The sequence below is a fragment of the Ictidomys tridecemlineatus genome, chromosome 16, assembly GCF_052094955.1.
Source record: "Ictidomys tridecemlineatus isolate mIctTri1 chromosome 16, mIctTri1.hap1, whole genome shotgun sequence".
Taxonomy (NCBI): domain Eukaryota; kingdom Metazoa; phylum Chordata; class Mammalia; order Rodentia; family Sciuridae; genus Ictidomys; species Ictidomys tridecemlineatus.
In genome coordinates this window covers 26760002-26787199 of record NC_135492.1, presented here as the reverse complement: position 1 = coordinate 26787199, position 27198 = coordinate 26760002, and the positions used below count along the sequence as shown (strand labels likewise).

Sequence of the window (27198 nt, the reverse complement as noted above, 5' to 3'; positions counted from 1 at the left end):
AAGTCCTAAAGAGGCCCTAGGCCAAAGTCCACCTGGAAGAAATATTAATGAATAGCCCCCAGCAGATTTGAAGATAGCCCATCACAAAGAAGTGATAATGAAGTCCTTCCTGCTCAGACTACTTCTTTGGCCCACCTGGGCCTTCCAACCTACATTCCATCACTGAAAGAACTATAAAAAGGGGAAACAACCGCACTTCCACGGATTCCACCTTCTGGGTCCCCTTCTTCCTCCGGGAGAAGTCTTTTCTTCTGTCCTTTAATAAATTTCTAATCTCTACAAAAAAAAAAAAAAGGTGAAAGACTTATACAATGAAAACTACAGAACCCTAAAGAGAGATATAGAAGAAGACCTTAGAGGATGAAAAAATATACCCTGTTCATGGATAGGCAGAACTAACATCATCAAAATGGCAATATTACCAAAAGTTCTCTATAAGTTCAATGCAATGCCAATCAAAATCCCAACAGCATTTCTTGTAGAAATAGATAAAACAATTATGAAATTTATATGGAATAATAAAAGACCCAGAATAGCAAAAACAATGCTAAGCAGGAAGTGTGAATCAGGTGGTATAGCGATACCAGACTTCAAACTATACTACAGAGCAATAGTAACAAAAACAGTATGGTACTGGTACAAAACAGGCGGGTGGACCAATGGTACAGAATAGAGGATACAGTAACCAATCCACAAAACTACAACTATCTTATATTTGATAAAGGGGCTAAAAGCATGCAATGGAGGAAGGATAGCATCTTCAACAAATGGTGCTGGGAAAACTGGAAATCCATTTGCATCGAAATGAATCTGAATCCCTTTCTCTCGCCATGCACAAAAGTTAACTCAAAATGGATCAAGGAGCTCGATATTAAATCAGAGACATGGCGTCTGATAGAAGAAAAAGTTGGCTATGATCTACATACTGTGAGATCGGGCTTCAAATTCCTCAATAGGACACCCATAGTGGAAGAGTTAACAACTAGAATCGACAAATGGGACTTATTCAAACTAAAAAGTTTTTTCTCAGCAAAAGAAACAATAAGAGAGATAAACAGGGAGCCTACATCCTGGGAACAAATCTTTACTCCTCACACTTCAGATAGAGCCCTAATATCCAGAGTATACAAAGTACTCAAAAAATTAGACAATAAGATAACAAATAACCCAATCAATAAATGGGCCAAGGACCTGAACAGACACTTCTCAGAGGAGGACATGTAATCAATTAATAAGTACATGAAAAAATGCTCACCATCTCTAGCAGTCAGAGAAATGCAAATCAAAACCACCCTAAGATACCATCTCACTCCAGTAAGATTGGCAGCCATCATGAAGTCCAACAACAACAAGTGCTGGAGAGGATGCGGGGAAAAGGGTACACTTGTTCATTGTTGGTTGGACTGCAAATTGGTGCAGCCAATTTGAAAAGCAGTATGGAGATTTCTTGAAAAGCTGGAAATGGAACCACCATTTGACCCAGCTATTCCCCTTCTTGGTCTATTCCCTAAGGACCTAATAAGAGCATGCTACAGGGACACTGCTACATCAATGTTCATAGCAGCACATTTCACGATAGCAAGATTGTGGAACCAACCTAGATGCCCTTCAATAGATGAATGGATAAAAAAAATGTGGCATTTATACACAATGGAGTATTATTCTGCATTAAAAAAATGACAAAATCATAGAATTTGGAGGAAAATGGATGGCATTAGAGCAGATTATGCTAAATGAAGCTAGTCAATCTTTAAAAAACAAATGCCAAATGACTCCTTTGATATAAGGGGAGTAACCAAGGACAGGGTAGAGACGAAGAACTTGAGAAGAAGATTAACATTAAACAGGAATGAGAGGTGGGAGGGAAAGGGAGTGAGAAGGGAAATCGCATGGAAATGGAAGGTGATCCTTAGGGTTATATAAAATTACATATAAGAGGAAAGGAGGGGTAAGACAAGATAATACAAGTGGAAGAAATGACTTACAGTAGAGGGGGTAGAGAGAGAAAAGGGGAGGGGAGGGGAGAGGAGGGGGGATAGTAGAGACTAGGATAGACAGCACAATACATCAGACACTAGAATGGCAATATGTAAATCAATGGAAGGGTAACTGATGTGATACAGCAATCTGTATACGAGGTAAAATTGGGAGTTCATAACCCACTTGAATCAAACTGTGAAATATGATATATTAAGAACTATGTAATGTTTTGAACGACCAACAATAAAAAAATGTTTTGTATTTAATTTGGCAAAATTTTATTCAGAAGTTTTGCATCTATGTTCATAAGAGATATTGGCCTGAAGTTGTCTTACTTTCTCCTCCTTGAAGTCTTTTGTAAACCATTGTTCATTCTATTGTACCAAATGGATTCACTCGTTGAACTGCTTATAAAACTTGAAATAATTCAAGTTTGTCTTTTCTCAAGGTGGAAGTGTCACTTTACATGTCTCCACATATTAATATTTTATGAATATTTTAACACATTGGGAATGTTTCATGGATGATACTGGAAACTAATTGAATTAGAGATCTCAATCTATCTCATGGATAGAAAGCAGAGAGAATAGGAACCAGACTGTTTTCAAAAGCTTTTTTTACCATTGTTTTTGTCTACCTTGTGCACAATCACCTTATGAGAATATTTTTGACAAGTCTGATTTGCATCTGGAATTTCTGCCAAATTTCACATTCACTGATGGCAGAAAAGTTAGAAGTTGGGCTTTTATTCACTCCTTGGATTATGGTATATATCTTTCACTTCACTCTGATATGGAATATATATACATTTTTTGGACTTATGTATTTTCCGCTGAATTAGATAATGCATAGTATCTTATTACATAATTAACGTCACTCTCCTAAATGACAGTAAGTTCTACTAACTCTTAATTCATATTAAAAATTGAATAATGGTTTGGTCTATGTTCTATTGATCTAACAATTTTTATTTAGGAGCCATTGACATTCGGAGATGTGTCTATTGATTTCTCTAAGGAGGAATGGGAATGCCTAGATCCTGCTCAGCAGAATTTATATAGAGAAGTGATGTTGGAGAACTACAGCAACCTAGTCTTTGTGGGTGAGCATAATTTTCCTTCAAAATTCCTAATTATCATTATTTAGTTTTCTTTTCTTGCAGTATATCTTTTGGGAACTTCTCCACAAGAATGTGTGGCAGATTTATGCTTTCAATAAAGAAGATGGCGTAGTTCTTGGTAATGACAAGATAATGTTAATGATGTTTATTTTCACCATTAATGTTTTTCTTTGGTGGCATGATATATATCTTTCACTTGACATATGTTTGACTTAGAGGAATGCACTGATGTCAAATACTATGGCCCACATATTGCACAGGACATAGTTGAGGTAGAGGAGGATACCTAAATTTGAAAAGGTTTATTGAGACATTATCCAGAAAAAAATATTTTTGAGAAGCTTTGAATTCTTTCTCTTGTTATTATAGAAAAACGTGTCCTGTGTTTTGTGCTTTAAAATTATGTAGTATCCTGCTTTTCCTCCATACATTCAAATTAACAAAAAAACACTCCCCTTGCCTTTTGAGTGTCAATATTATCTGACAGCAATTCCATAATTTAAAAAACATTTTTAATTGTTAGTGAATTTCCTATTTATTTATATATGATGCAGAGAATTGAACCCAGGGCCTCACACATGCTAGAGAAACTCCCTAACACTACTCTAGAACTCCAGCCCTTCTTAGATTATTTGCAGGAAAGTTTTGCACATTTCTGGAGACCTCTAGGTCCACCCATTGCAATACATTACTATCATAAGTCAGTTTCTATAATCTTATTTGTACATTTTTTCATTAAAATTTCCTTATCAGTGTTCTTTCTGTTATGTGTAATGGATTTTCCATGAAATATCTGCCATGGAATGAATGTCAAGTTGGACAAAGACTGCTGTTTTGAGAGATGGTGTAAGTTTAATATGAGTTAGAAGATTTGTAAAATAATACATCTGTGGATATTTACAGTTTGGTTGTTTTTTCCTCTTTTATTTAAATTGTGTACAGTAGGTTTCCTGTTATAGCCTGGGTTTCCTCATATCAGCTAATTGCTTCACAAACTAAGATATGTATGATTCTTGTTTGTATTGCCAATAATATTATATGTGCTTTTGCTTGTATAAATATTAAGCCTCTTTTGTCCATGACTTTTGTATTTTATCTTGATTGGCTTTTCTTTCTGCCCATTTACGTAGAAATTGAAGTTTTCTATGTATAAGTATAATGGGGATTGATGGCAGTGATACTCTCATGCTGAACTACACCCTTAGCTCCTTTTCACTCACATTTGGTAGAGATTCTCACTAAGTTATTGAGGATGTCTTGAATTTGCAATTCTCCTTCCTAAGACTTCCTAGTAGCTGAGATTACATGCATGCCCATCATTTGTATACTGATGAGTTTGTTATTATTTATAAAATAAAGACCACATTATTTTTAATGTAGCTTTGAGAGATGTTGCAATTCTCTTTCTTTTAATTTTTATTGTAATCAAAACCACAAGATAAAACTTACTGTCTCTAAAATTTTAAATATACAATTCAGTAACAGTAATTCAAATTGTTATGCAATATATATCTACAAAGTTTACATCTGAAAAAAATGCCTAGAAAGCAAGGGCTCATATCTGTCTCCTCATCACATAACTATTCTCTTTTGTTCAGAAAGCTTTTTTTTCAGTTTAGAGATGTCATGTTCGTAGAATTCTGCAGTATTCTTTCAGTGACATTTCAGTTAACCTCTTGTACATACATTTTGTAAAATATATAATTAGAATAAATTTTTTGACTTCAAAGTTCTATAGTTTCTATATTCCAATATGGCTCATCATTCTATTTAAGGGATATTTGGTTTGTGTCCCCCATGATGGCTCTGTTGAATAACAATGTAACAACACTGGTGTGCAATGTTTTTAATTTGCTATTGATGTGGGGGCTTATTGCCATGCTCACTAAGAACTCCATCTACCTGACTCCATGTTTGCATTTACAATTGAATGCTGTAAATTTTAGTATAATTTTAGCAGGGAAATAGTCTTATTTGTATTTTGGGGTATATTCATACAATTTAAAAGATATATTTCTCTGCAAAAAAAAATTGTTTAACAATGGGAGGTTGATGAATACTACATGGAGCCTCTAGTTAAATTTAAGTAGTATAAACATCTTTAAATTTAATCTTTCAATTTTGAACAACAGCGTGCCCTAAAGTTTTCAATCAACTGACACATATTTAGGGATTTTTGAAAATCCCTACCACTTTTGATTCCAAATATTCATTCCATGTTGGTTACAAAATAACTATCACTTAAATATTTATTAACCTTTTTTTTAATATATAAAATTGATCTAACCAGCATAATATCCCACTTGTGATTATGAACACAGATTCTATAAGTCTATAGTACTTTCAAAATATTTTCAAAGTCTAATGCTCTGCAATTACCATTTTGCTTCTCTGAATTTCCCTTTTCAGTAAGTGGGGATTGATGTCTCTTTGTATTACAGTGATTCTTTGTTTTTATTCAACCCTCTCAGTGTTTTTTTTTTTTTTTTTTTTGTGTGTGTGTGTGTGTGTGTGTTTGGGAAGTATAAAGTATGTAGCGAATGTATTTACTCTTAATTCAGAAGCTAAGGGTAAAAGTACTTTTCACTCTTTTGCCTCTTTTCAAAGTTTTTTTAAATTTAAAATGCTTTCTATGTCCTATAACTGTCTTAAACTATGTTTTGTGTACTATAATTTAGACAGCCCAGGTTTCGTTCGATCACTTTTGTATGTGTCATTATTATATCCTTTTGCTTTCAGTATGTGTGTGTGCTTAGATTTAGAGTATCCTGTAGACTACCAACAGTTGCAATATTTAGAGTTAATTCAGATATCCAAGTTCTGTTTTGATCAGAATTTTGTAAACTTGCATTTGCCAACAAAAAGTCTAAAACTGAAGAGTCTCCTATTCATACTTTGTATGAGTGTCAACTTGACTTCACTTTATTAAAAAATTGAATATATTTATGTGTCCTTTTAAAATTATATTATTGTTACAGGTATATATGCTTATAAACAATATTGTTGTTATGCTTTTATTCTTTCAAATTCTATTGCAAAATTACATGTTTTATTACCTATCATTACAATAAAATAGAATTGTTTTGCCAAGAAATGTTTAAAATTTCATATGACTTATGATTCTGTGCACTTACATTTTATTATTAAAGATTACATTTAGTACTTTTTGGAGAACAGATCCAGTGTTGATGAATAGTGTGTGTATTTTTATATGTTTCAAGTCTTCATTTCCCTTCTCTTTGAAATGTAGTAGCTGTGAATATAATGTCTTGGTTGATAATTTTATTCTTTCATCCCTTTAATATAGATAGACTCGAATTTCTTCCTGTGTTGTGAAGATTGGATTTCACAATTATATAGTTACACATTTCTAGGTGACCCATCTTTTTCTCTTGGATGCTCTCAGTATTCTGAATTTTAAAACTTGGATTAAAACCTACTTTAAGTCTTCACAACATGGAGAAAACTGAGCTGTTTCGATGTTCATTTTTTCTATTTTTCAAGATGTGTTTATTAATACTGGAAAGAAAACTAAAGGGTAATTTAGCACTTTGCATTTTTTACTTTGTGTGGCTTTCAAATTTTGATGCTCTAGCTCAACCTCCTATGTTGCTATGTACAATCACTCCTGACTCTTTCCGACGTTTTCTAAAGAAAGTCTTTAAACATACATTTTTTGCTTATTACTATTAACAATTCTTGACTAATTTTTATTCTGTTTTTTGTGTGATGTTTTGGTTCAGTAAACTTCTTTTAAATGATAATTGACTATTCCCTTTGAGTGATTCATTACTTTGCTTACAGTTGATTTAGCCATGTTTTTTTCTGTTGGTAAGCAGGAACCCCTTTTTGAACAGTCCCCAAATATTTATATGTTTCATATTTTTATCTTTAATGAAACAGAAGAAAGTTGGTAGATTTTGAAAATATATTCTGAAGGAGGAAAATCTCTGTGTAACACAATGTATTTTTCTCTAGTATATTACTCTCCATAGTAATGTACTCATCTTGGATACTGTGAACACAAAGATGATTAGGACAATCTTCAAAGTAATTTCCTGTGTGTATTTTTATTTGATTTATATATTTCTACAGTAATGATTGACTTGGATTTAACAATACACTCCCCTGCTGATGTTATTATTTTCTGTAATTTCTTAGGTTTCCAAAATAAACTCAGCCCAGTACAGTAAGTAAACATGTTTCTTATTTTTATTTATTTCAGCCATGACTTCTCATTATCCTCGACAAATTTTACCAGAGCAGGGAATAAATGAAAGAGAGGGAAGATATGGAAACTGTGACTTTAACTGTCTACAACCAAGAAAACAATGGGAAAATATAGGTGAGAGTAAAGTTCAAAAATTTGAAAATCAATCAGTAGTCCCTATTTATGATAAAAATTTCTAGTTTAAAAGACACCAGAGACAATCAATATCTGAAAAAAAATTCAATGTATTCCAATTATTTTGAGGAGATTTATATGTCTTTAAGAATAAATCTACAGCCATTTTTGAACTGAAAGGCAATGTGGAAAATTTTAAATCTAGTCCATGCATCAGTTTTTAACTTGGCCAATTATAAAAGTAGCACTGAGTTAAAATTGAAGTCAAACATTTGTACAGAAAAGATATTTCTAAAAGTGATCCTTTGGGGAGTTTCTTTATAAAATATCCATTTTTCTGAAACAAAAGATTAATTTCTCCTTGTGCCCAAATGGACAATACTATGAATTGTAGAAAAGTTTCTACTTAACAATATTGCTTAATGACAATTCTGATACAGATTTCTGGAAAGTGCACTATATAGATAATGCTATAAGTAACACAATAAGCCATGTCTCCACCCTGAGTAATGACCAGTATATTTACATTGGTGATAAAAATTATGAATATAGAGAAATTCTAGTTATTTTCTGAAGGAAATTTACCAAGATGAAAAATGTAGAAAAGTCTTGCTTTAGTGATCAAAAACTAGTATTCATTAAAATATTCATAGCCAAGACAAAACCTGCAAGTGTAAGATATGTAAAAGGGCTCTTAACCACAGTGCAGAGCTTGCTTAATACAAGAAAATTTATAGAGAAAGAGAGCCCTCTATGATAAGAAGATATTGAGCAAGCAAATGCTTTGCTATATTCTTTTAACACAGCAGATACTATGACAGTGATAAATACTACAAATTTAAAGAATCTGAAAAAACTTTTAGTGAAAAGATTCAACTTGTTAAGTAACAGAGGATTTATACTGAAGGAGAGACCTGTAAATGTAAGAAGTGTGGTAAGCCTTAAAAAGTTTTTCAACCTTTACTCAACACCAAAAAATTTATTCTGCAGAGAAGACCTACCAATGTGAAGAATTCAATGCACTCAAGAACTTTACTCAACATCACAGTGTTTATTCAGACGATATGACATGCAAATGCAAAGAATGTTGCCAAACTTCTAATAAAAGCTCAAATCTTATTTGTCACCAGTGGACATACCCTGGAGTGATGCCCTACATATGTAAACAATTTTGCAAAGGTTTCAGTCAAAAACCGAGCCTTAAAAATTACCAGAGAATTCATACGGGAGAAAAGGCCTACAAATGTACAGTGTGTGGCAAGAGTTTTAGTTAAAAATCATCAGTTACTCAGCACCAGCGAATCCACACTGGAGAGAAGCCCTACAAATGTAAAGTGTGTGGCATGAGTTTTAATAGAAACTAAAATCTTGATCGCCACAACAGGATTCATACTGGAGAGAAGCCCTAAAATGTAAAGCATGTGGCAAGACATTTAGTGAAAAATCATCACTTACTCAGCACCAGAGAATCCACACTGGAGAGAAGCCCTACAAATGTAAAGAGTGTGGCAAAGCTTTTAGTAGAATCTCACAGCGTAATTGTCACAAAAGGAGTCATACTGGAGAGAAGTCCTACAAATGTAAAGTGTGTGGCAAGAGTTTTAGTCACACATCATCACTTACTCACCACCAGCGAATTCACACTGAAGAGAAGCCCTACAGCTGTGAAGAATGTGGCAAAGCTTTTAATAGCATCTCACAGCGTAATTGGCACAAAAGTATTCATACTGGAGAGAAGCCCTGCAAATGAAAAGTGTGTGGCAAAAGTTTTAATACAAACTCACATCTCCATTACCACAACAGGATTCATACTGGAGAGAAGCCCTACAAATGTACAGGGTGTGGCAAGAGTTTCTGTCAAAAATCATTACTTACTCAGCATCAGAGAATCCACACTGAAGAGAAGCCCTACAAATGTAAAGAATGTGGCAAAAGTTTTAATCAAAAAATAGTACTTACTCGGCACCTGAGAATCCACACTGGAGAGAAGCCCTACAAATGTACAGGGTGTGGCAAAAGTTTCAGTGAAAAATCATCACTTACTCAGCACCAGAGAATCCACACTGGAGAGAAGCCCTACAAGTGTAAAGAATGTGGCAAGAGTTTTAATCACATATCAACACTTACTCAGCACCAGTGAATTCATACTGGAGAGAAGCCCTACAAATGTAGAGAATGTGGCAAAGCTTTTAATCAACAATCATCACTTACTCGACACCAGAGAACGCATACTAGAGAGAAGTCCTATAAATGTGAAGAATGGCAAAGCTTTTAGTATTGAAGATCACATCCTACTAAACATTATAGATTTTATACTGGAGAAGATTTACAATGAAAACATTGCATCAGTGTCTTTAAGGATGAATCAACCCTATTTCACAGTAGTTCAATACTATTTCACACCAGAGATATGATACCACAGAAAATCATATAAATATAAAATAGGCGACAGAGTCTCCAATAATTGTTCAAACCCTACTCAGCACCTCAGAATTCATACGAGTGAGAGGACATGTGGAAAAATTTTTGTAAAGCTTTTGGCCATTGATTCAACATTTTTAAAACACTGGAGGATTTATAGCATATAGAAACCCAAAGATAGTGTCCGAGACTGTATTCAAATTTCCAACATTTTTTTAATTACTGACCTCATATCTGTAGAAAATGTGGAGTAGCATTTGTCCAAAGTGTGTACCTTAGATAACAGCACAATATTTAGAAAAACACCTTGACAAATATAAAGATTGTAGTAAGTTTCGTATCTATAGCCCATCCCTCGAAGTATTTGGGACCTAGGAGCGAAAAAAATCATTTAAATGTACAAAATGGGTAATCGCTTTTGACATTTGCTGAAAAATTTCTAGCATCTTTAGCTGATATTGTAGAATTAAGGAAATACAAGTATAGAATTGTGTATCCCTAAAAGGATATAATTTTAGTATAAATAAACAATTACTAAAGAGTCTCATTTTTCTGGAGAAATAATAATTCTCAGAGTTGATTATTTCAGAAGTTTCTTAAGATTTATATGAAATTTAAAATTTAAAATTTTCAGAGCCCCTTAAAGTTAGGGGCACTTAATCAGTAAACCACATCCTCAGATTTTTTTTCTTTTTTATTTAGAGAAAGGGTTTGCTAAGTTGCATACATCCTCACTAATTATGGAGCCTGACATTGAACTTGTAAAGCTTCTTACATCCCTAGGGTCACAGCATGGTCAACCATGCCAGTTTTACAGAGCGTTTTTACTTATATTTCATTACAGATGCAATTTGTTGCAAAATAAAGTGTGCATTTCTAAATGTTAACCTTGTCATGCATTTAATGATGTTATTAGGTCACACATCTCCCACTATTCACTTTGCTACTCGATCGAAGCAATAGTAAAACATTCTATTGGGTAAATAATGCTACAACATCTCCATTAATTATTTCATATGTTTAATCAAGTATTATTTGGAGAATATTATTTATGTAAATTATATACTCTTTTGTTTGTAATTATGGGAAAATTAAGAGAGTTATAGGAAGAACATAGGAAATACTAAAATAATGCCCAGATATCCCTAGTTTGAATCATGAGTTTAACATTTCACCTTATAGAGTAGCAGTACACCCTAAGGGATCTACAACTCTGGAGAGTTATACAAGCTCCCAATCAGGGAGAGGAGAAAGACCCAAGAGACTAGGAGCCAATGTGAGTATTCAGGCAATAAAGGAGGGTTGCTGAAGGGGGAAATAGTCTTAATGTTTCATGGGGAATCCACATCGTTCATAGGCCCATCCTGACTCTTGGACTGAAGAAACCATGCAGTTCCTCATGAATTCTATGACGTTCATCACTGAGGTGACTATACTCACCTCTAGTGTAGGAAAAACATCACAATTTGGGACCACCTCATTAGTTTTGGATACCCAGTAGAAAATTTAAATAGAAACCTGTAAAATGATGACTGTAAAAAGAAAAAGACATACTGTAGGAGCATTTATGCCCCCACATTTTTTATTTCATTATATATTTTGATTTTGTAGACTCTTTGGTTCTACTTAATAATTTACAATATAATGTTTGTTATACTTATTGGATTATGCGATAGATAGCATGTGTCATGGTCTAGCAGAACCCTCTGCAACCGAGTAATTATAAGATACTATAAACTAACCATGTCTCTCCTCAGTTCTTATAGCTCCAAAGCCCATGACATCACAGAGAGAGAAACACAATTTTGATTGAAATAAACCTCTAGACTCTCATCTACAAGTCCTGTTCAAAAAGTAAAAACACAATATTCTCTTCATATGTGAACCTTTTGGGTCAACAAAACACCACCCACCAACATTTCATTTAACTTTATTTGGTAAAATAAATATTGAAATATAATGATAAGTTCTAGGAGAATAATATTCACACCATTCTTTATTCCAAAGGGTAAATATCTAGGTTTCATGCTTATCTCCACATTATTTTATGCAGAAAACTGGCTTCATTTTACATATGGGTGTTTAAACTCTTTATAAGGCCAGGAGGGAAGATTCACTCCTAGAAGTCTAAGAAAAATACTAAAGATCTTCCCTTTTCTTGATTGAATGATGTGTGCAGTCCTTGATGAAACAGATAAAGAATGCTGATTTCTCAATGCATCTGGCTGGGTGGCTCACTCATTGGAACCCCAATTTATTTAGTCATCTCAAGGCTATCACTCCCTCCTCTAGGATCTGACCTGTTCTTGGGAGGACTTGGTGTTCTTCAGGGGATCACCAGGTCATGAAAGATGTTAGAATGAAGTTTTCTTTGTTCTAACTTGTATTTATTCGGCCTCACTTTCAATACAAGTTAGAACAAGACTTCACACTCTCACCTGTGGAGAGGATGCTCTGCCCAGCACTTCCCAGTCAGGACCCTGAGAAGCTCTTTGGGTCTCCCCAGTGCATAGGTTCAGTGGTTGGGTTTTCCTAGTCTGGCAATACAGTTGCCTGTGTTTTTCCCTTTTGCTTTCTCTCTTGTTTTCATAGTATTACTCAAGGAAACACTGTATTGTGTGAAGAGATCGTCTTCATTATCTATTGGATCTGACCTGCCAAGTTGATCAGCTGCCCACATACTGAATGTCACAAACACATGTATGTGTAATCTAATCAGTAACTACTGTATCTTCAACTGCATGATTTTTTATTGCATGGGTAAGAAATTGGTAATCCTTTCTTTGAGTGCCCACAGCACTATTCATAGTATTCATAACACTGCTATGTAATGTTTCCTCTCTGCTCAACTTGTAAGTATTGTTCTTGTGCTGCTTTGTAAAACAAATAGAAAAGAGTTGTAAACCAAAAATTTTGTGATTATAGCTAGTTGCACAGACTGACTTGGGCAACTCTATTTACCATTGTTGTTTTATATGGGCTGAATGATTTAACTAATGTGAATTGTGCTGCTGTAAACATTGGTGCAGCTGTTTTCCTGTAGTATGCTGTTTTTAAGTGCTTTGGGCATAGTCCAAAGAGAGGGATAGCTGGGTCAAATGATGTTTCCATTCTGGTTTTTCAAGGCTTCTCCATACTGCTTTCCATGGTGGTTGCATCAATTTGGAGTCAATCTCATGAGGAATGTGTGAGTGTTCCTTTGCCCCCACAATCTCACCAACATTTATTGTTGCCTGTATTATTAATGATTGCCATTTTGACTGAAGTGATTTGTATGAAATCTGTAGGTTCTTTCTTCACATTATTGTTTCTTTTGCTGAGAAGCAGCTTTTAGTTTGAATCTATTGCCTTTATTTATTCTTGATTTTTAATCTTTGTGCTGTAAGGGTCTTGTTATGTAAGTCAGATTGTGGACCAACATTCACCTCACATTTTTAAATGGAATCCCAAGTTCATGAATGTTTCCCTTTTATTGTTTCTCTTACTATCTTGCCTTATAGATCTACATGTTCTAAAGAGTCATGAAATGATCTAACTTCACATACATGATTTACTGATGACAGTTATTTTTCAATATGTAGCTGCAGATTATTAAATTATATATCTACTATTTCAGACTTTAACTAAAGCACATACTTGCCTTGGGTAGAAAACATTCCATCAGTAGATCAACATCAAATCTATAATATATATAAATATATATAAATGCTTAGATTCAAATGCATTCACATCCACCCCAGAGCTTGGCTCATAACACTTATTTTATACTAGTTTTACACTTTAGAACCTCCATGAAAGCTGTTATAAATCCAAAGCCTGAGACTCACTCCTCAGAAATTCTTCTTTTATGTGGGGGGTACGATGATGAAGATTGAACTCGGGGGGCACTCAACTCCTGAGCCACATCCCTATCCTTATTTTATGTAGAGGATCTCACTAATCTGCTTAGTAAATTTTTTTCACTGAGGCTGGCTCTGAACTCATGACCCTCCTTCCTCAGCCTCCCAACCTGCTGATATTACAGGCAAATACCACCATGCCCAGCTCCCCAGAGAGCCTTCTTTAGCTGGTTGGAACCCACTTGTTTAGTATGTTTTGGCCTAATCCTCACAATTAGAGATGAAATTATTTTCCTCTCTGTGAAAAATCAGGGCTAAAAAGAGATTGGACTCAACAGCACCTAATTACAGAGCATGTCCACATTACAACAAAGGTGTGGTCTGTAATTCTCCACCTTTCCAAAGAGCTCTTCTTGGCTCCACAAAGTTGAGAGTACTGGCCAACCTTCTGCCATGGCTCATTCAGAAGCCTCCAAGGAAATCAGTGTGTATGAGGGACAGAATTCCACGTCGCACTTTGGTGATTAACGGGCTATGTCAGAGAGTAAGACAGAGCCCAATTCACCAAAGGCACAAAACTTTCATGTGGCTGGTCCAGGTTGGGGGCTGCATGAGGGCATACATTTCCTCCACCCTTGAAGTGTCTTTCCTAACTGTTCATATGCTGAAATACTTGTTCAATGACTTGCACTCTTTTCTTGTTTTATGTTTCCCTCTCATGTGGCTTTGGAGGTCTCATGCTTTGGCAATTATTGTGACTTTCTTCTTCAGTTTTCCAACCTCCCTCATTTCATCCATGTGAAATTTGTGTCTGTGGATATTAGTTTTCATTTTATGTTTTTCCATTTAGTCCAAGTTTCCAGCTACCTCTAGAAAAAATAAATGTTTAATTTATTATCATGCTTGTACTAATCCTTCACATGTTGATAATTGCAGTATTCAAGAACTATCTTCTGATTTCTACAACTGGAACATAAGTGGGTCTGCTTGAAATGACTGTCCTTTTTTTTGACTCCAGATAATGGGGATCCTTTTTAATATAGCGTGTTAATGCTTTTATGCATATTTATATACAGTACCCAGGAGACTGAGCCTTCTTTTTACATGGTTATCTCTCAGAGAAGGTGGAGTTGATCATGTAGGTTTAGAGTGGACTCCAGCTCAGACTCTGCCTCAACTCTGACTAGATTCCATCTTCCTGTGATTTCTACAGGGACCTATAGCTCTTCCTATTCTTTTCTTAATTTTAATATTTCACTTAGAGCTTGAGCCACAGGACTGTCACTTTCGAAAGGATGACTTACCGAACCATCACTAACCACAAGAAGGTGTGCTCCATGTACAAACTAGGAAAGAGGGGCCCATCACATACTTCAGGGCCTCAGGGACATTATGGGGACACCAGGAGTCCCTCACATGAAAGTAGAGGCATTATAAGTTGTGGGACAGGTTTAGACTAATTGTATTTTAGGACCAGAATTAGAGTAATTTAAGTTTCCTTATAAACATAAGAAAATGATCTCAATCAAGATCCTTTTCCAGATGTGTCCAGGAAACTTGAAAAGTTTGAAGCCCAGATCTCTTGGATTGCTGTTATCCATCAGAGAAGACAATAAAATGAAGAGAGATGACATGTCCCACTGGGGAAGCCACAGTTTTGTGTTCTCCAGTGGAAACTTCTTGCCTTTCTACAGACATTAAAATTACAAATCTGCAGAGACAAAACTTAAACACATCCTTTCCATAAACTTAGAAGTGTTTGTGCTCTGCTCAGCTTATTCAAGTGACAAAGTACCTCTGTGTCCTCAGATGCAGAGTTAGTGTGGATTCTGAAAAGGGCATTGGAGGAGGAAATTCAGTCTACTAGTGAGGTTTCCCAGTAGCTTCTTTGCTTCTCAAAGAAGCAAACATCTTTAGAAGACAATATCCTCATTGCGCCATACCAAACATGGTCCTGTGGGCTCATTAGAACTGTTGGAGCCCAGAGGATCATGTTCTGTATGGTGTAATGAGGATATTGTCTTCTAAAGATGTTTGCTTCTTTGAGATCCTGCTAAAAAGAGTCAATTTTTCTTATAGGGAATGTCAGTTTTAATTCTTCATTTTTCAATTTAATAACTTCATGGGACATAACTTACATATGGTATGTCATGTAGAGATTTTAAACACTACTAATTTCTATAATTATTACCAGGGAATTAATAAGTTTTAATATTTTGATTGATAATCTTGCTTTGGTCATCTTCATAACTCATAGAACAATTATTGTTTGAGTAAATGTACCTTTTGAAATCTTTAGAGGGAAATGAGGTTCTATGTTCAAAACCTCATTTTATAGAATGGTATGTTCCATGGTTAAGAATTTTCAGTTGGTAAGTGTCAAACAAGGGACTGTGATCAGAAGGAAGTACATTAAATATTTTAGAAAATCAAATAAATGTGTTGGTAAGTTCCAATTCATGGTGCCAAATTATAGGCTTGTGAGTATAATTAACAAGTATTTGGAAGAATATTTTTATGTATTAGTCCATTCTGTTTTAATCACTAAAAACCATTTGAAATACCTAATAATGGAAATGTGTAACTTCAATTTTGCTTAGTAAAACATTCAGGACACTTGAAACCCATCTTGCCCTGGTCACTTTTATATTTTTTTCCAAAATTCAGTTTTTCATGTCATTAACATTCACAGATAAATGTTACCCTAAGACACACAGAGTAAGATAAAGCAGGAAAGCTGAAAGCTGAACTTGACTCTTCCATCGCAACATCAGTCAGGGGAAAAAGACCCTCCTGCAGGATAATGTAGGTTTTCCAGAATGAGAGCTTGGGGTCTCCAGAGAAGTGCATGGGCTCTCTCATCCCTGAGGAGGTCCACAGAACAGGGTAGAGGAGAGTGTGGCTGTGGAGTCTCTAATAAAGTCCTCCATAGACCAATCAGGAAGCAGGCCTGATTTTATTGTGCAGTTACCATGTATATGTACATAGGCAGTGCCTGAGCAAAACATATAAAGCCACCAATGCAATGTCTGCTAACCTTCCTTGCAGTGAACAATCAAAGGGTGGGACTGCAACACATGGCCTCGTGCCCAGAGTTGTGCTGATGGGGTAAGCAGTTTGCCACTCTCACGCCTAGCATAGGGGGAAGCCTGCCATACAGACACCCTTAACCTATGCCCTGTATGCAGTACTCCATGCACTTGTGCCCACAGAGAAGCACCTCTGGTGCTTCTTCTTTTTGACTTTAAAGAACAATTTCCCTTCTAGTGGCCTTTCTCAGGAGAAATTTAAAATAATAGTAATATAAATATCATAGCTGTATGTGTGAATCCTGAGCTGTATTTTCAAACCCTGACAATTTACAAAAGCAACCCATGGTTCTCATATCTACTTTTCACAAAGAGCTGCCATTCATTCAGTCAAGTCTTGCCCAGGGTTTGCTCGTCGTGTTACTGGAGAGTGTGTTTTGCAGCAGAGGGGCTGGGTGATGGTGTCGCCCTCTCTGAGGTTCAGTCATTTCTCCCTGGTGCTCTTCATAAATTCCCAGCACACAAAGAGCCACAGGTCAGAGGTTTCTGCCGAGGCTGACATCAGTCCCAAGCCCACTTGGTTGAAGCCAGTCCAGTCTCCATTCTCCATCTCCCTTTTGTCTGTTAATTTATACAAAGAGGACATGGGGAGTGTTGGCAGTAGTGGTGAAGCTGAGCTGTGAGATGAGGACAACCACAAGCTTTAAGTCTGCACATGTGTTGTTGGGGGTGACAGATCCTATTTATTCTCCCATTATAAACAGGATGGTGCTCACACTGCATATGGGAGAAGAGATGCTTCTTCCTCTCACTTTAACCATGGAATGTGCCCACCCAGAGGGTCCAAATGACCCTGACTTTCATTGGGGTGTCCTTCTCCTGTAATTCTCTCTACTTCTGTCCTGACCACCAGCTCGTGTCCACTGCCTGAGCAGTCCTCACTAGATGGTGGCAACACAGATGATGGTACATGTATCACACAGCCTCCCTTGACTTTAGATACAGTACCATATCTAACATGACTCCTTCCTGGATCCAGATACTAGAAGGAATCCTTACTATCAGCTCTAACAAATAAAACTTGTGATTTTTTTTTTTTTTGAAAATTTCTTTTTCATGTGTGATCTGTTTTTTTCTCATCTCCTCGCTTGGCCTTTCCTCCTTCTTACCATATGTGAATTCTTCAAGTGTAACCTATTTCAGAAATCTGTGTTAGATTCCCTGTGATATACATATTCTTCCACACAGAATGCCCACTCTAAAGGGCAGCTTGATTTCTCCAGTGCATAAAGGACATGAGTGCCCAGTACAATAGGGCATCCATGGACCAAGCTGGAAGTATCACTCCGTAGAACCTTGTTTGAGGGGGTATTTCTCAGATTACCTCTTTGATGTCAGAGAGCTTGTATTGTGTCTCATGATCTCCTGGACTATGTTGTGCCAGGCATAATGTGCACAGCTGGGAACGTACATAGCTGTGGTGAGCCGTTCCTGCGGACTGTGGTCGCCATTACATGATGGCACTGGCTCCGCTGTGGTCTGTGAAGGACAACTCCACATCAGAGAGAGTTGGCGTATTGTCAACTCCTTATCAGAGAAAGTTGGCGTGTCGTTCTCTAGCACCCTGTGAGAAGGGTCCACGTGGCAGCTTCGCATTGGGGTTCGAGGTGCTTTATTAAGGCTAGGAGGGGCATCCAATTATTATTCCGGGGATTAGAAGAATTATTAGAAAAATGTCAAGGGCATGAATAAACTGATGAAAGAAGATTCCTGAGTCGTGTCTTCCTTGCGGGCAAGGGGGTCGTGACAAGTGATGCCGAGACCCGGGAGAAAAAAGAAAAACCCAGGAACCAGAACTTTCAGCAGTCAGGGAGGTGCGCCGGTAAGTCCCAGGTAAGGTGGGACCCGCTGTTAAAAAGCGGAGGCTCCTCTATACATAAAGAGGGAGCGTTAAAAGGTACCTGCTCCTCTGTAAATAAAGAGAGGACGTTACATCTCATAGCAATTGCACTCTGTATTTTTGTTTTTGTTTTCTGTGTATTTTCGTTTTGTTTTTGTGTACTTTCACTTTCGATTTCTGTGTTTTCTTGTGTTGCGTCATGGGTGCCGTGACTTCAAGTCCACTTCTTTTGGCCCTAGATGGCCTTTTACTTTCCAAGGGACTGGAGGTGAAACGCAGTACCTTAGAGAGATTTTTACAGAGGGTAGATACAGCTGCACCGTGGTTTGCATTTTCAGGCAGCCTCACTACACCCAGCTGGGATAAATTAGGCAAAGACCTTGATTTTGCTCGTGAGCAAGGCATGCTAGAGGGCGGGGTGATACCCCTCTGGAAGATGGTCTGTAGTTGCCTTACGGATGGCAGATGCCAAGAAGCGCTTGTTAAAGGGCAGGAAGTTTTAGAACAATTACATGAGGAAAAATCAGAAACAACAGAGAGTGAAGTGTCTCAGGGAGAGGGGAGTGTGCGGGACGTGGAGAACGGGAGGAGACTGTATTCAGATCTCAGTGTGCTGCGCACGCCCCCATGCGAAAGTGGGTCAGAGGTAGAAGATAATGAAGAGGAGGAGCTGGAGACACTGTCTCGGCAGCTAATGAGTTTAGCTACAGGGAACAGAGATAAGCAAGGGCTCAAGAAAGGACGGCCTCCCGATCCGCCTCCGTATGGCGGGGGTGTTTCGGGACGAAGTTTCCACGCCCAAACATGGAGGGCTGTTAACGCTGAGATGGGTCTTGCTTATCCAGTTTTTCAGGATGATAATAGGGGAAGATTTCATGAGCTTTTGGATTTCAAAATTGTAAAGACCCTGGCGGAGTCTGTGCGCACTTATGGGGTTGATGCCGCTTTTACACTAACTCAGGTAGAGAATCTGTCCAGATACTGCATGACTCCCTCTGATTGGGCTAGCCTCGTTCGGGCTTGTGTCTCCCCAGGCAAATATTTGGACTGGAGAGCATTTGTGCTAGAGGGCACAGCAGAGCAGGCCGCCCAAAATCATGCAGCAGGACACCCCCATTGGGACAAAGACATGCTTTTGGGGCAAGGGAGATTTGCTAATCAACAGACAGAATTTCCTCTTGAAGCATATGACCAGATTAATAATATTTGCATTCGGGCATGGAAATCACTTCCAAATAGAGGAGAGGTGTCTGGTAACCTGACTAAAATTATACAAGGCCCTACAGAACCCTTTTCAGATTTTGTAGCAAGGATGGTGGATGCTGCTGGAAAGATTTTTGGAGATCCTGATAGAGCCATGCCCCTTATCAAGCTCAAATACCCATAACTTGGCTCACCGAGGAGCCTGTTTGGGTGCCTCAGTGGCCCCTTCCCTCGGCTAAATTGGCAGCAGCCCATGACCTAGTTAAAGAACAACTTGACTTGGGCCACATTCAACATTCTACTTCCCCATGGAATACTCCCATATTTGTCATTAAGAAAAATCAGGGAAGTGGCGCCTACTGCATGATTTACGAGCAGTTAATGCTCAAATGCAACTTATGGGGCCCATTCAAAGAGGGATGCCGCTGCTTTCCTCTTTTCCTCAGGTCTGGCATATCATTGCTATTGATATTAAAAACTGTTTCTTTTCTATTCCTTTGCATCCTAAAGACTCACAGCGTTTTTGCCTTCACCCTTCCCTCGTGTAATCATGAGGAACCAGATCAAAGGTTTGAGTGGGTTGTTTTACCACAGGGAATGTCTAACAGTCCCACGATTTGTCAGATGTATGTAGGGAAGGCACTCGCACCTCTCAGACAAAAATATCCTTCAATCAAGATTATTCATTATATGGATGATGTATTATTGGCAGCCAAATTACAACAGTCAGTTAATGAGGCCTATAAAGACCTGGTGAAGTTGTTAGCTCAGTATGGATTACATATTGCACCTGAAAAGATTCAAAGAGGGGATTCTATTCAGTATTTGGGAGCGACGATTAAATATGACATGTTAAAGCCACAAAAAGTTACTATAAGAACTCAAGATCTCCAAACTCTAAATGATTTTCAAAAACTGTTGGGAGATATTAATTGGATAAGAGGTTATTTACATATTCCTAATATCGTGCTCCAGCCTTTGTATGCTATTCTTAAGGGTGATCCAGATCTTACTTCCCCTCGTACCCTCACTAAAGAGGCCAGAGCGGCCCTTATAAAAGTAGAAGAAGCTATACAACATGCTACTCTATGCAGGCTCCAGAGTGATAAACCTTTCCAGTTATGTGTGCTTGCCACTATGCGGCAGCCTACTGGAGTACTGTGGCAAGATGGGCCTTTACTATGGATCCACCCACATGTATCCCCAGGAAAATCTTTAGAATACTATCCTGATGCTGTTGCAGCGTTAGCACTTAGAGGGATTCAACAGAGCATTCAATTTTTCAGACAAGCACCTTCTTCTCTTATTATACCCTATTCTAAAGTTCAGATTAATGTTTTGTGTGCTACTCTAGACAACTGGGCTATTCTATGTTGCTTGTTTCAAGGGGATATTGATAATCATTACCCTTCTCATCCATTACTTTATTTTGTTAAAGAACATCCCATCATTTTCCCTAAAGTAACTTCACCCACTCCAATTCTGGGGGCTGTTAACATTTTTACTGATGGCTCTAAGTCTGGAATGGCAGCTTATGTGATTAATGACTCTCCCCCTGTCCAGCATCAATTTGCTCCTGGAAATCCACAATGGGTAGAACTACAAATTGTCATTGAAGTTTTTAAACAGTGTTCTTTTCCTTTCAATCTCATTTCGGACTCCATCTATGTGGTGCAGGCGCTCAAAATTCTGGAGGCTGTAGGAGCTATTAGTGACACCCATAATATATCTACTTACTTTAATCAGCTTCAACAGCTTATCCGTAGCCGTACTGCCCCTTTCTATCCAATGCACATTCGGGCTCACACCTCTCTTCCTGGCCCGTTATCACAGGGTAATGCCTGTGCTGACTCGGCAACTAGAAGCCAGTTGGTATGCTTGGCCTCCTCCTTAGAAGAAGCTAAATTGTTTCATCACAACTTTCATGTCAATGCTATGACACTGCGCAGACGTTTTTCCATCTCAAGAGCGGATGCTCGTCAGATAGTATTACAATGTCCCCATTGTGTCACATTTCTTCATTCTCCTACTTATGGTGTAAACCCACGAGGATTGAAGCCATTGGTTGTCTGGCAAATGGACGTAACTCACGTGCCTGACTTTGGTAACCTCAAATATGTACATGTTTCTATTGACACATACTCTGGAATTATTCATGCTTCTGCTTTATCGGGAGAAAAGGCACGTAATGTCATTACTCATTGCTTAGAGGCATGGGCAGCATGGGGTGCACCTGCATCCCTTAAGACTGATAATGGACCTGCTTATACGGGCAGACAGTTTACATTTTTTTGTTCTACTATGGGAGTACAACTTGCTCATGGGTTGCCTTACAATCCTCAAGGGCAAGGCATTGTTGAACGTGCCAACCGCACCTTAAAAGAAACCTTAGAAAAACAAAAAGGGGGAATAGGAGTTGACCACACTCCTAAAGAACGCCTGTCTCTAGCTCTTTTTACCATTAATTTTTTGAATTTGAATATTCATGGCCGCTCTGCGGCCGATAGACATGTGTCCCCTCAGCCCTCTGTGACTGGCTATGTTAAGTGGAAGGATGTTCTTACGGGCCAATGGAACGGCCCTGACCCCGTGCTGACATGGGCACGAGGATCTGTATGTGTTTTTCCCCAGGATCGCACGGAGCCGCTGTGGATCCCTGAACGCCTGACAAGAAGAGTCTCGAGATCTACTAACCAGCAGCAGGAGGTGCCACAACAGTCCCATGATGAGGAGCTTCATTCTGATGAGTGCTCTGGCTCTGATGCTGGTGCCAACGGTACAGATGGCACCAATGCAGTGGTGGGCAGTGGCACGGGCATGGCCAATGCCAATGCCAGTTCATAGTAATTCTAGTGTCCTCCCCACTCTTTTTTATACCTCATGTGAGATGTCTGCTCCTTGTACCTCTCCTAGAGGGGACATGGAAAATATTTTTAATCAGTCTCAAGTTAATCTCACAGGAGTTTTTTGTTTCAGCCTTGGAAACACTAATTGTATTAGCCTTAAGACCAAAAATTTGACTAACTGGGAGGACCCATTGCGGTCCAGTCGAGTCTCAGGGAGTATTCTCAGTGCTGTATTGAGCCAAGTAGTTTCAGGGAAGCAATCAGGCTCAGGGACCCCCGCAACTAGCTCTGTTTTAAACATAACTACGTTAGCTATTATCTCCGAGGTATTAATCCCAATGCCTCCTTCTTCTAATAGTACTTGCAATGCCACTCATTTTAAGGCCTCTCCTTACTGTACCCCTAATTTTGGTTTTCCCCCAACATTTACACCTTGTCAGGATCATTCTTGGGAGAAACATCAAGTTGCTAAAGGTTTCTCCTTCCCCCCCCCCTTAAGAGATATGTTTACAACTTTAACAACAATGCCAACTCCTCTACAGGAACAGGTTGGTCCTGGTTTCAATGGCTCATTTCCAATGAGAAGAGGGCTTCAGCCGATATTTCTGCATTGGCTCAATTACTAGGAGCCAAAAGTTGGCTGGCTAATGTTTCTGGCACTACTAAGGAGAGTGAATGAGGTAATAGGCTTACATCTTACATCATTTCGTTCAACTCTCTGTTACATAGTGCCACATTGCCTCCTGCAATGGTCTGTATCCAATCCTCGTTCCTGTTCCTTTTAGCTAATGACACCTCATCGGGGATGGTGGATTGTTCTAATATTACCTGTTTTTTATCTGAGTGTTGGAATGGTTCTTGGACTGTAGCAGTGATTATGAAAATTCCAACTTTTGTCCCAATCCCAGTCACTGCGGATCCAGATAACTTTCCTATTGTAGAGCTACTTAGAGTCCGCAGAGATTTTGGAATCACAGCAGCTATAGTGACAGCCGTGGCGGCATCTGCTGCTGCAGCAGTTACAGCCGGAGTAGCCATGGCCAGTCAAGTACAAACTGCTGCCACCATTAATCAAGTTGTTCAACAAACGTCCACTATACTTGAATCGCAAAATGCGATTAATCAAAATATTTTGTCAGGGATTTTAGCTGCCAACCAAAGAATAGATTTTCTTCAAGCTCAGGTAGAGGAATTGGCTGACCTAGTACTTTTAGGCTGCATTGACCAACGTGCACATTTATGTATAACCTCTGTCAGATTTAATGATTCCAGGAATGCTTCCCACATCATTGGTGGATATCTGGCCGGGAATTGGTCCATGGAAGCGGAAGACATGATCCAGTCTCAACTAACCCAGATAGCTGTCTTGAATAGTACCCGTGTCGATCCCGTGACTCTGGGTCAATTCACCAATTGGATATCTTCTGCTTTTTCCTTTTTTAAGGAGTGGGTGGGAGTAGGCATTTTTGGTGCACTGTGTTGTTTTGGTATGTTCCTCTGTTTGTGGTTTCTCTGTCGCCTTAAAGCTCGTAGTGCTCAAGATAAGGCTATGATCATACAAGCTCTTGCAGCTTTAGAAAATGGCAACTCACCTCAAGTCTGGCTTGCGCATCTTAAACAGTAAATCTTTGACATGGTCATTGCACCCCAAGTTATTATAACATTGCACTGGGATTGACATGTCTTTCCTCGTTATTCTCTTAGTGTCAGAAAGCCCTTGCACTCTGCCGGTCTTTCTACCATTGCACGCAGATGGGTTTCTACACTAGTGTCTTTGACATGGTCATTGCACCCCAAGTTCTTATAACATTGCACTGGGTTCGACATGTCCTTCTTTTGTCTTTCTTTTAGTGCTGGAAAGCCCTTGCACTCTGCAGGGCTTGTTGCCATTGCACGCAGAAGGGTTTCCACACTGGTCTTTATCTATCACTTTAAAGTCCGTGCCTTTCTTTCAGGGTGCTGCCAACTTGTTTGTAGTTGTACTTCTAGACAGCCACAGTTCAACCTCAGCTATTCCCTCTTACTCACCATCGTCACGATACAGGATGCGAGGCAAGGCACTGCACTTGAGTGATCCATTGAGAAGAGGGACCTCAAGGGGAGCATGTCCTATTGCTTGCGGGTTTGACGTGTCTCCGCCCCGCCCCACAAAAAAAGGCGTGGGCTGATATGGTGTCAGAACTGGGGAAGGCGCCCCCTAGTGCTGGGCCATACTATGCAGCCACTTCTGCACAGTGGGATAGGACCTCTACTCTCGCCTGTATTGTCTTAGTGAAACAAAAAGGGGGAGCTGTGGTGAGCCGTTCCTGCGGACTGTGGTCGCCATTACATGATGGCGCTGGCTCCGCTGTGGTCTGTGAAGGACAACTCCATATCAGAGAGAGTTGGCGTATTGTCAACTCCTTATCAGAGAAAGTTGGCGTGTTGTTCTCTAGCACCTTGTGAGAAGGGTCCACGTGGCAGCTTCGCATTGGGGTTCGAGGTGCTTTATTAAGGCTGGGAGGGGCATCCAATTATTATTCCGGGGATTAGAAAAATTATTAGAAAGATGTCAAGAGCCTGAATAAACTGCTGAAAGAAGATTCCTGAGTCGCGTCTTCCTTGCGGGCAAGAGGGTCGTGACACATAGCTCAGGATTTTAGTCATCTATGAATCATTCCAATTCCCCAGGATGCTTCCTAACAACAATGGAACCTCAGCAGGCACATTACTATAGATATCTCTTCCCAATACTATCATGGTGCGTTTACACAATTTTAATCATATATACTTGATACACATAATTTAGTGATGATTGTGGTTCAAAACTGGAGCTAGCAGAATGACCAGACTGTGCTTTCTCCTGGCCACTAACTGTATGAAGATTAGGTCTCCTCATTATTGCATGAAATTGTGTCCCTTTCTTTGAGGCATGATATCAGGAAACGGTCTAAATTTTTCCCAATACTGATACAGAAATTTACCATCAGAAAACAATTTTCCAACAGTATCAAGGCAATAAACAACCCGTTCATGAGTTCTTGACTATTACTGCAAATTCATGGCACCTGCACACTCCAGTGTGTATGACTGCAGATTCCTCAGTTACACTGACCTTAAATTCATCCAATGGCCTTGAGACCCACGTGATTAAAACATGTCATTTATTGAGTGTTAGAAAACTTAGATTGTGTAAGATTCAAATGTTTAAAATGAATTAAAGCAGATTCTGTGTGTCACAGAAAAGTGATAGAATGCAGATTTTGGTTTTAAATTTCACATGTCTTTTTGTTGTTGAGATAAGGCAATTTTAAATCCTCCTCCTTTTCTTTGTACCCCAGATTGAACCCAGGGCATTTAGTCATTAAACTATCTCACCAGCCATTTTTTTTTATATTGGGAGAAAATCTTGCCTAGTTACTGATCTTTGGCCTTGTAATCCTCTGACTTCTGAGTCAAGGGGATTGCAGGCATTCAGCCTCACCTAAAACATTTTCTAAGTTATTTCTTTATATGCTAATATAGATCAATTTAATCTTATACTATCAAAATATTTATATTATATTTGACTTACATAAAATAAATTCATAAGAATTGGCATATGCCATTTGTATATAGATCTCACCAAAAATAACTAAGGCCTAGTGATTAAATGTGAACCCTAAAATATTTGGGGTTTACCAGGGATTAAACTCATGGGCACTCAACCATTGAGCCACATCCCCACTGCTATTTTGTATTTTATTTACAGACAGAATCTCACCAAGTTTCTCAGGGCCTTGCTGTTGCTGGATTCGAAATCACCATCCTCCTGTCTTAGCCTACCAAGGCACTGGGATTATAGTTTACAATTTTAAAATTTATATTTTTTTCTGAATTTACCATGGGTGACTGTCTGTTTCTAGTGATTTTTCATATTTCACAAATTCTGTATGTTTTCACTCACATGTTGATGCTGAAAAAGTTCATCACAAAGAACCACAAACGATAAAAGCTTTTTATATCTGTTTTAAGAGACAGATGGCAAGGAGTGCCAAAAAGCAGTTAAGAGGGAAAAGTAACTCTTAGGTTTTATAGCCCATAGTTTGAATCGGACAAGTAATTATTAGACTGTAGATATTCTAAAAAGAGTTCACAGGTTTCAAACACCAAAATGATATTTTAGAAGGTAGAAATTGCACTGATTTGATCACTACACATGTTCAATTAAAATGCTGGGTCCTATATGTAGATACCAATTAAAAATTAAACAATAATTAACACTTCAAGTCAAGTAGCAAAAATAAACAAGGATGGCTGGAAATACAAACCATGTCTCAATAATAACCTTAAATGTTAGTGGATTAACACAGCAATCAAAAGACATAGGCTAGTATCCTGGATTTAAAAAATTCAACAATATTCTGCCTCCAGAAGACTCAGGAAAAGACAGACTTAAGGTGAAAGATTGGAAAAAAACATACCCCTCACATGAACCTTGAAAGCAAGCAGAGGTCTCCATACTTATATTAAATAAAGTAGACTTCAAGCCAAAGT

General features: G+C 38.2%; 1 protein-coding gene and 1 pseudogene across 1 annotated transcript in view; both read left to right on the top strand.

The window, feature by feature from the left end:
* The first annotated feature begins 8593 nt into the window (after positions 1–8593).
* LOC144371272 (uncharacterized) lies at positions 8594–9810 on the top strand (annotated as a pseudogene).
* A 5190-nt stretch (positions 9811–15000) lies between these two features.
* Positions 15001–27198, top strand: part of LOC144371271 (uncharacterized) — a 41898-nt gene continuing 29700 nt past the window's right edge. Inside the window, 1 exon segment of the mRNA XM_078033678.1 lies at positions 15001–15033. Within this exon segment, the coding sequence (XP_077889804.1) occupies positions 15001–15033 (33 nt within the window).